The 11,009-nt window shown below is 40.9% G+C and overlaps 1 protein-coding gene across 1 annotated transcript in view; it reads right to left on the bottom strand.

Moving 5' to 3' along the window:
- The window catches only part of col18a1b (collagen type XVIII alpha 1 chain b), a 74,493-nt gene extending 68,395 nt beyond the window's left edge, over positions 1–6,098 (bottom strand). The window contains exon 1 of the mRNA XM_082136697.1: positions 5,672–6,098. Within this exon, the coding sequence (XP_081992823.1) occupies positions 5,672–5,966 (295 nt within the window). The 5' untranslated portion in view covers positions 5,967–6,098. The remainder of the gene's footprint in view (positions 1–5,671) is intronic.
- Between the last annotated feature and the right edge of the window lie 4,911 nt (positions 6,099–11,009).

Raw genomic sequence — 11,009 nt, 5'->3', positions numbered from 1 at the left:
CTTACATAGGCAAATGTATTCAAAAGTTGTTAGCATGTTTGGAAATTTTGTTATAACTTTTTTACCACAAGGTGGCTCTGCCCCGAAACTTTTTGAGTAACTTCAAGGCATGGTGCCGATGAAATACCGATTTTCTTAATGGTACATCAATGCATTCATAAAGTGTAGCATTTGATATACATTAATATTGTAATTAATGCCAATTTCCTTGTTTTGTTCCATTATAGCGCCATCAAGAGGCACAATCCCACCAATTAGTTTATGTGTCCTCAGAGTGAGCCCATACATATGTGTGTCAAATTTGGTGAAAATATCTCATTTCGTTTTGGAGTTATAGACATTTATATGTATAAACACATAAACAATTACTCACACCTGACTTTGTTTGCATTTTCTTGCCACTTACTATTAATATTTAGACATTTGGCAATAAGTCTTTGGCCAACGACCTATGTTTCTATACTTCCTACGGTGATTTCGTCTCGATCGGTCTATTGGTTTCGAAGATATTGGCAAATGTTTTTTAAGCGCTAAATCACAATGCTGCACAAACCATAAGTCGAAAACCTAGCATGTTTGGTATCATTGGACTCGGCAAGGATTCAGGAATCTAAGGAGATGACTCCCTTGAAAATAAGCCAACCACACCCAGAGTTATAAGCATTTGAAATTTTAATTTTACCACTAGGTGGCACTGGTTCAAAACTTCTCAGGCTCCTTCAGGGCATCGTTATAGTTATAAGCAAAGTTAGCCATTTTTTGTACCTCCGGACCAGTAGGTGGTGCTGAGCCGAAACGCAGCATGTTGCCTCAGGTCATGCTTGTGATGACATGTACCAAGTTTGGTCTGAATGCGATAAAGCGTTGGGGAGATACAGCCTTAAGTCTGTTTTAAGCGCTACGTAACATTTGTAATGAGTGAAACTTTGGACAGTTGATGGCACTAGAGGGATTGAGTTAGAGACTCCAAATTTGCTATGGTGACATTTCAGACTGTCCTCTATCAGTGTGCCAAATAACTTTCCCACAAGCGGTTCTATGGGCTACTATAGACTTCCATGGCGGAAGAAGAAGCGGAAGAATAATAAGAACACCAATGATTTCAATAGGTGCCTACGCACTTTCAGTGCTTGGCCTCTAATAATTTAAAGCAGCCTTCTGGCCAATTTTCATTCTGGACTACTTAAAAATGTGCAGTACTACAACTAATATGAACATGCTGATGAATAAATCATCCCTTGGGCACTAGTGTTATTGGCCAACTGTTCCAGACTGTCTCCCACATGTGTATCCTTCAGCTGTGATAGGTCTAGATCATGACTAAATACACACATTAAACACAATAAAGTTTAGTAATATAGTACAAAAAATAACAAACATTTGACACCAATAACACTGAAAACTTTTAAAAATGCAAATATCCTAAAAAAAACCCATTCTTTGTAAGGTAAAATTGTTGCTTAATGATCGTAAATCCACAGACCACTGACAGCTGGGTAGGTAATTGGGAGTTAAATGCATGAGATGGTAACCGGAGGATCCTGTTAACTGATACTTCATGGACTCTCAAGAGACCAAATTAAGATAAACTTTCCCTTCAAAAAATTATCTGAGCCCCTGCTTCCCAAGAGATAAGACAAAGAGTTACTCAAGAAAATGACCAGCATGAAACAGCTGCCACTACCAATTATTGTAATTCAGCACCCTTTAAACCTTGTTGGACAAATAATACTGATGAAAAAAAATGCACTGAAACCAAGTAATCTTGTTAAATTATGAAGTCTGGATGCAGTGCTTGATGTGGGGGACAAAAGAAGAAAAAACTACATCATGGTCTGCACGATAATCTTTAATATGTTTTTTTTTTTTGGCAGTTGCTTGCTTCTGAGAACTCTGGGATTTTCATGGTGCTTTCAACAAGACCACAGTGCTAGATCAGAGCAATATCCTTTTTAATTGCATCATACTGAAATGCCAGTGCTGGTCATAAACATGCAAGGTCATTAAATTATCAAGGAAGACGTTGTGTGAGATGACACTTGCTCTCCCCTCACAACAGATCTTCACAACTGTCTTCACAATGAATCCTTTTTTTCTATCAAACTCTTAACACTTCTTGCACATTAAAAAAAGTCCCTCATAGCTAAAAATAAAGGCACTTGAGTTTGATTATAGAGTGCCCAGTGTCCAGTCCTTTTCAGATAGAATCTTGTTACACCCAGCATGCAAAGAAAGTTACTTCCTTTTTTAAAAACATAGACACACAATAATCTGCTTTTTAGTCCAAATGCCCTCTCTCTATCAAACATGGCTGAGGCCTTATACAGGATTGTTCATGTACATCCACCACAACTCACACATATATAAGTGGATTGGGTGGTCAAACTGGGGTTGTGTTTGACGAATTCTGACATACAATTCACCATGGTGGGAATCAATTTTATTGTGATATAAGGTTGGGCTGGCCTGCAGATTTCCAACCTGGTCTCATGAGAAAACAGCTATCATAAATTGATGATTTAATATGAATTCCTATATTTTGATTCGAACGAAAACATACAATTTAAAAAGAAAGCATCATGAAGCTTCACCCCTAAATCTATCCCTCAGTGGGATGTAGGCAAATCTTAAAGGACAACTCCAGTGAAAAATGAACCTTGGGGTAATTAACACATGGTTACCGAGTCGATCGTTCCCTGGGGTGCGTTTTCATGAAAATCGAATATAAAGTGTTTTATCTCTAAAAACAGATTAGCTCATAACACTAGTATATGGGGCAGAGAGTAAGTAAAAATAAATCGCTAGTTAATACCACTAACAAGGCTCAAAATAGCCTCACACTAACACGGTAGCATAATGAGGGTCCCTACATACAAAACGAAGCATGGAGAACTTTGTAAGTGTACAGACAGTTTAATAAGAAGATACTTTATAAAGCCAGTAGGGGAGAGCGGGGCACAACCTAACGCTTTTTGACTTTCTCAGTTTGTGTAAATCTACTTATGGTTCAGAGTATTTATTTTTTCCCACATTAATTTCCCACATGTCTAGTACAATTATGTGGTTTTGTTTTATTAATACAGTATATACTTTTTTCTTGACATACCCCGAAAGAATGGAAGTGAAATGTGACAACATGCCCCATAGGTGGGGTACATTGTAACATGTGTGGGGCACACTGTAACATAACATATGCCAGCTTAAAATGTTATCTGATCTAATAAAAAATATATACAAAACAAACTAAAATATTTTCTAAATAAAATACAATTAAAAAACTTTTTCATATAAAATAATGGCAATTTTTTATAATTAAATATCTTTTTTTTTTTTTTTTTTGACTACGAACACATGAAAACACAGCTATACAACATAGTTCAAAACAAATAAATAATTAGTCATTTCTGAACATTGACTCTCAGTCTTTATTCACCTTTTTCTCACGTTTTCGCAATAAAATTAATAAAAGTATAGAATATAATAGCATATTTCTAATAGGGGCAGATTGTAACGCAGTGTTACAACATGCCCCCGCCTGCACAACTGGGGTTTAAACCCTGCTAGTGTCTTCTGCTAGTTAGCGAAGCATTAAATAACTATCTCAACTGTTAAATAACATCTTGGAGATTAAAATAATATCAGATTTGTCTTATTTTAAATAAACACAAAAAATAGAGATGAAAAATTAACTTAAGTAAGAAATTTACTTTTGCTATGGTTTAATAAATGTCTATGGATATCTTCCAAAAAAATTAAAATTTTGGCGGAATTTTTTTTTCTATATAGTGTTGATATGGCAACTAGTAAATACACAAAGTTTCATCATCCAAGCATGTGCGGAAGTATTTAAAACAAGCGTGTTACAACTAGCCCCGCGCTCCCCTACATTACGCATTTACAGGCAGGATCCATCTTGGAAAACAGTATCGACTAGTCGAGCCACGAACGCCCTGCTACATTAGATTTCACAAACGTAATTCCTATCGACCACCTCACGTAGCAGGGCGTTCGTGGCTCGATTAATCGAGTCTGTTTTCCAAAATGCCCGCTGCCTGTAAACGCGTAATGTACTGTCTTTATAAAGTATCTTCTTATTAAACTGTCTGTACACTTACAAAGTTCTCAATGCTTCGGTTTGCATGTAGGGACCCTCACTATGCTACCGTGTTAGTGTGAGGCTATTTTGAGCCTTGTTAATGGTATTAACCTGCGATTTGTTTTTACTTACACTCTGCCCCATATACTAGTGTTACGAGCTAATCTGTTTTTATAAATAAAACTCTTTACATTCGATTATCATGAAAACGCACCCCAGGGAACGATCGACTCGGTAACCATGTGTTAATTACCCCAAGGTTCATTTTTCACTGGAGTTGTCCTTTAAGTAAATGTATGAATTCATACAAATTCACCACCAATTTCCTAAAACATTAACCTACAAACTGTCATGATAGTGTGTTGAAGATTTCATGTGTCTTGTATCACTCCGTGATCTCTCTCTTCTCATACAAACGCAATTAAGAATAGGTCATGTAGCGGTTACCAACAGTAAAAATTGTCTTGACAGATGACTAGAATTTTGTATTGTAGTGCACTGCTTATTCTGTTTTTTAATAATAATAATAAAGGTAGACCGCCAGGATTCTTTTTTTTTTTTTTGCAATCTTGTAGTTTATTTTATACAAAATTTTATGTTTAAGTACAAATGTACTGATGAATCATTATTTCTGTTTAAAAAGGTTTGCACACAGGTTTTACATACAAATATGAGCTATGGATCAAACAGAACTCTGAACTGAACGTTGAGAATGTAAAAAAGAATGATAATGTAATTAGCATTCATGCATGCACATGAAGCCACGCATGCAGGTGCAGACCTCACATCACAGCAGATGTGCATGGGTGCAAACTCTCTACTGGTTAGCGTATCCCTAAATGTTGGTCTAAACCCTGGCAAAGCAGCAGCAGAGCAGAGCAACCGCTGGCAGACAGGAAGTGACCTGTGCCTCTCATGGTAGATAGGACACCCATAACACATTTCAACACACATACCAACAAGCAAGCAACACAAGTTTAAGATGCATCCCAGTTTTACCTTTGTGGTTACTAACGGTTATGCATGGCTGACTAGGCTCTGGTCCCTCTGGGAGGGTGTGGCAGGCCACAGGCAGGCCCCTCTCCTGTAGGACTGTCCAGCAGCTGTCCAGCAGCACCTCACAGAATGTCCTGCAGGGTAGCAGGACGATCCCAGAATTTTCAGAGGGCTGATGGCATCTTGGTGCCAGTAGTAGGCAAAAAAACCATTCCAAACCATGGTGGCAGCCTGAACGCAGGAGCCAATCCCATTCATTCAATACAGCTACCACATCCTCTGCATGGGTGTGGTTAAAAAAATTAGGTAGAGAAAATTTTACTTCACCATGAGATATACAGAAAGGCCAGTCAGAGCCTCTTGGTAAGCAGTTTGTGGAATCCTTAGGGAAAGCGGTGGTGCTAATTATGCTAATCCTGCTGTCAGTAACCCACGTCCCTTTAAGGTTGGTTGTTTTTTTGCCTTCCTGAGCCAAATCCAAAGTGGGCCCTGAGCCTAAGCCAGACCCACTGGCATCACCTGAGGAACCTTTGACATTTATTTCATGTTTGACTTTCTCTGATAAATACTTATCATTACCCTTTTCCGAATGGCCATCCTTCGAGGAGAGACCAGGTATCCAGGTGACAGCACTATTCCATTTCACAGTTGGGTCCTCTTCCCAGTTCTGCACAAATCCTTGGATCCCTCTGGCTACATCTATGATATCTGACCCAACATCACCAATGTTCTTGTCCTCACTGGTCGTTCCACTGACAGAACTGTCTTTGTCTACTGTGGGGCCCTTTGTGACACCTTGACTGGTCCACCAAAAGGCATTAAGAGGACCCACGTCCAGAATAAACAGGAGAGTCAAGCCCCAGCTGAACCTCATCTTTGTACATACACTAGTTCTTCCGCTGCACGAGTCATTCAGAACATGCTATCAGGTGTGTCTTGCAAAAGTAGCCAATCCAATACTGCAATGCAATGAGCTATCCTTTCCTTCTCTTAGCTCATTGTGATAGAGGGAGAAAGAGACAGAAGGCGTGTTCTTTTTAATAGTTGAACGTCATTGGCCACTTCTACTTGCCCTCCAAAATGTGAGTAACACTCAATATCCTTTTGTGTCCCAATGGACAACACTCCAAGAACACAGATGTGCAGCCCATGTGCAGCTCAGTTTTACTAATGTTCCTCTTCTGATAATAGAATCCATGTATGGAGTGTACTTGTTTGCTTGTAACATACCTAATTTGGTTACTTTTTAATTTTCATGAATGATTGTCCGTCAAATTAACAATTAATCTTTGACCATTAATACCAATAAAATGCAACATGGATAAATCTAAATACCATGTGCACATAGCTTTTTAAATTATAATATATATATATTTATTTAATTGGAATAATACCAAAACTATCATATGCTGTCTCCATTTATGCATTTATTTCTTTAAAAGAAGACATTTTGAAGAATGTTGTGCTCTAAACGACATTAGACCTCTTTGACTTTCATTGTATGAACAAATCTCATTATCCATTAAAATTTGTGTGACAACAATAACACCCAAAATAAATTAGTTTCAGTGCTGTCCTTTTATCACTGTGAATGGTCTTCAGTAATTTTTACACATTTGTAAAACTGTTTATTCCTAAATTTGCAGCTGCACAAAATAGTACTGCTGTTATTTAAGAGAAAATCCAAGCAAATGTTTTACACAGCATTTCTTCTCAGTCCCCCACTGGTTGTACTCAGAGCTCATAGTGCATCTATTCATGCCAGAGGGCTGTTTGGCGTGGGTTTGAATGACAGACACACAACAGCTGACAGCATATCTGATCTGGTGGATGCATCAGCCTACGTATGTGTGGAAACCCATAACCTCATCTTTGTGAAAGGCAGTTTTCCCACATTCTGATTCTGACCATGCCTGAACCTCCTCTGCTCAAAATCTCAAACTGTCTGTCCAGCTGTTCGACTCCACATATGCTCTCAGCTAACCCTGATCACACCATGGGTACTTGGCCTTCTAACAATCACTTTGTCTATTCCGTCTCCTGCATGCTCTCACATTTCCTGTATTTCTTACACGCAAACTTATAACAGGCACAAGCAACACACACACACACACACACACACACACACACACACACACACACACACACACACACACACACACACACACACACACACACACACACACACACACACACACACACACACACACACACACACACACACACACACACACACACACACACACAGCATCTTCCAGGCTAGGTCCCAACAGGGTGAACACACTGACTCAATAAAACCCAGCAACTGTGGTTTTTGCACTTCTGGCAGTGTGAATTGGCCTTAGAGCACAGGTTGTTATCATAATAAATTAAAAGTATTGGCCTACATACTAATATAAAACTAATATACTGAAATGCAGCTGCTGATACTACTATTACTTTGATAATAATAATAATAATAATAATAAAAGAAAATAGTAAAGCAAGAAGAAGAAAAAAACACACATTTACAGCTACAGTACCATACAGTTACAGAGCTGTGAAAGATTTTTCCTTACGATCTGATTTGATTTTAATACAGATCTTCAGTCAAGATCTCTCCCAGGAATTGGTCATCATGAGGACTTCACCACATTCGTAGAGTGTGTGCTGGTGAGCAATGAGTCTGCCTTTACCATTGGCCATGCAGAGTATTCCCCCCTGGTTCTCTGGTTCCCTCATTCGTCCCGCCCAACTCAGAGTTTCCAATGCCCCCACTGGTTCGGCTCAACTCAAGAGTTTCCTATGCCCCCGCTGGTTCTGCCCAAATCAGAGTTTCCTGCGTCCCCGCTGGTTCCTGCCAGCTCAAAATCTACAGAAATCCCTTCCAGACTCCCTCTCCCACCTTACCCATCTCCGCTTCCAGCCACTGAGCCCCAGACTCCACCTCGGTCCTCCAACCCATCGGCTCTGCCTTGGCTGCATGCTCCCACATCTCCACCTTGGCCCGTCATCCTACCATTTTCACCGGGCTAACTCATTTCCCCGTCTCTGCCTTGGTCAGGCGTCCAATTACACCCCTGTCATTCATCCCTTTGGCTACACCAGGATCCGCCTTCCCTCTAGCTCCATTGTTGTCATCTGACGCACCGGCTCCACAGCAGTCTCCCGAATCCCCGCCTCTGCTTCAGTTCCATGAGCCGTCAGCCTCCTTGGCTCCATCTGGGTCTCCACCATTACCGGTTCCGTCGAAGTAGATTGCATCCCTGGTCCCTTCTTTCAGGTCTCCACCATTGCTCCTTCCTCCTGCAATTCCACCATGGAACATCTCACTGGCTGTGGCCTGGGTCCCGGCATGGGTCCCTGTCTGGTTCCCTCTTCTCCTTGCTCCTCCCTGGCTCCTCCCTCCTTCCACTCCCCCATGGACTGTTTTGCCTGCCCCTGACTGATTTCATCCCTCTCCTGTTCCTTGACCTCCTCCGGAACCCCCACCCTCCCTCAGCTGGACTGTTACACAATGAGGACATACCTGTGTGACCTAGATTCCTATTGTGTGCCAGTTTGTTCCCGTGATTTATGATTCCGTTCACCTGTCATTAAAATTAACTCATTTAAACTGTGTATATATACTCCCTGTTTTGTTCAGTTCTTTGTCCGGTCTCGTCTAAGTGTAGTGGTTGTGTTTCCTGAGTTTCTCCTCTCCTGCTTGTTTTGTGCAGCATTGGTATAAAGACTGTTTCCTTTGAACTATTATTCTTTGTGCACTTACAGCACCCACGTGTGACAGGCGGATACTGGTGTTTCATATGTTTCGAGTCGGCCAATCAGCGTACAGTTACGTCACTGGTAGTTCCTATTGTGCTGGGTTAGACCCTACTCTGGAGTAGAAGCTAATTTAGTCCCCCCAAAAGGCATTCCCATAACTAAAATCGTTCCCAGTTCTTGTGGTGCGAACTCGCCAAAAAGTGTGTATTTCCAATAATAGTGGAATAGGAACTATGGTGCGAAAGCCCTTAAAATTACTATAAGATGAAAAGTTTAATTTGAACTTTGAAGTTGCTACAGCTTCTCCAATAGATTTTTTAAGTTCTGGGCTTCTTTAACCCTCTGGGGTCGATGAACGCACTGGCACAAAATCATTTATGGTTCTACGTCAGAATGGCAGTTCCGTATTGGCCGACGCTGTTCACGTGAGCACCAAGACGCATGCGTGTGGTGCTAACGCAAGAGCTGGCCAATAATGAGGCGGTGTTCTGACGTAGAACCCGGAAGCGCTGCACTGTATTTACAACGTAAACTTTGTAGGAGACTGACGCAGATGTGAAGAAATTGTTGAATAAAGTCGTTATTTGTGTTTGTTTTTGCGCACAAAAAGTATTCTCGTCGCTTCATAAAATTAAGGTTGAACCACTGTAGTCACATGGACTATTTTAACAATGTCTTTACTACCTTTCCGGGCCTTGAAAGTGGTCATTAAATTGCTTTCTATGGAGGAGTCAGAGAGCTCTGGGATTTCATTAAAAATATCTTAATTTGTGTCCCGAAGATGAACGAAGGTCATACGGGTTTGGAACGACATGAGGGTGAGTAATTAATGACAGAATTAAAATTTTTGGGTGAACTAACCCTTTAAGGCCCTGATATACTCACGGCAAAGTTCTTTTTCGTTTTTTGCTTAGGGATAAAACGTAGTGTGAAATACATGAGCAGCGATATTCTGTTATTGAACATCCGACGGCACCCACTCTGCTGAGAGCGCCGTTTAGATGAATATGTAAATATGTGCTACACGCTATCCTCTCAACAACAAAATAAACTCACAATTTTTTTTTGAAAACAGCAAGGTTTTTCACATGGTTTGTCTTAAAGCATATTAAAAACACCACATAGACATATAAACAACATTAAAAGCTTGATTTTCACCACAGGGGGACTTTAAAATCAAGCAACTTTATCTTATTAAACATGATAAACATCTCGGGTTACTTGACTGTAACCGTATTCCCTGAAAAAGAGGTAATGAGATGCTGCACTGAGCGCTATGGGAAATACATCTTTGTATAACCAGCTGTGAATAAAGTGTGTAACACGTCAATGAAATTGACATTGAACTTGACAACCTCAGATGATGACATCATTGGAATGCATGCTCGTCTGAGGCTACAGGCTTAAGTACGTGTGAGCCCGGAGTAGCATGAACATCCAAAATATAAAATCGTATTAATGTGTGCGGAGAAGACCAGACTGCTGCATGACAAACCTGCCGCCAAAGCTTGGGAGGAAGCAATCCCCCTAGTAGAATGAGCCCTAATGCCTAAGAGTGAAGCTTGATCACGTGCCTCATAGGCAAGGGCAACAACATCCCTCACCCAATGTGAGATTGTTTGTTTTGATGATGGCCCAAAGTCTAAGCAGGATGATTACAAGTGATTGATCCCAATGCTTCCTCGTGTTTTTTTCACCTCCCGAAACCTGCTGACGACTGTATTGATCAAGTTGCCAAATAGGCCGGACGGTGAGATGGGGCATCAAGCAGGAACACTCTGTCTGTGTCCTTGATGCCTGTGAGGTTCAGCCATAGATGCCTCTCCGAGGCGACCAGCCATAGAACGACTGACAGATGGTGTGGGCCGTTTGCTTGGTCACACAGAGGAACAGGTCTGTGGCTCGACGAAGCTCCGAGAACGCCTCCTCGTCGATGGAACCTCCCATACAGGTCCTTCAGCAGGTCAGCCTGGTATGCCTGCAACACCGCCATGGTGTTGGGGTCCTTCCCCATGGCCACCAGACAGAAATCTGTCTTCTAATTTAGAGCGTTTGGGGGTCTCTTGCTTACGTGGCCAGTCTAGCGGTAACCTGGCAACTGCTTGAGTTACCACCTCGAGTAATTCCTCATATGTTTCTTCAGAAGTACAACTTCATTTTCTACTATAATGCA

The sequence above is a fragment of the Leuciscus leuciscus genome, assembly GCF_965113295.1.
Source record: "Leuciscus leuciscus genome assembly, chromosome: 14".
Classification (NCBI taxonomy): Eukaryota; Metazoa; Chordata; class Actinopteri; order Cypriniformes; family Leuciscidae; genus Leuciscus; species Leuciscus leuciscus.
This window is presented reverse-complemented; position numbering and strand designations above follow the sequence as displayed.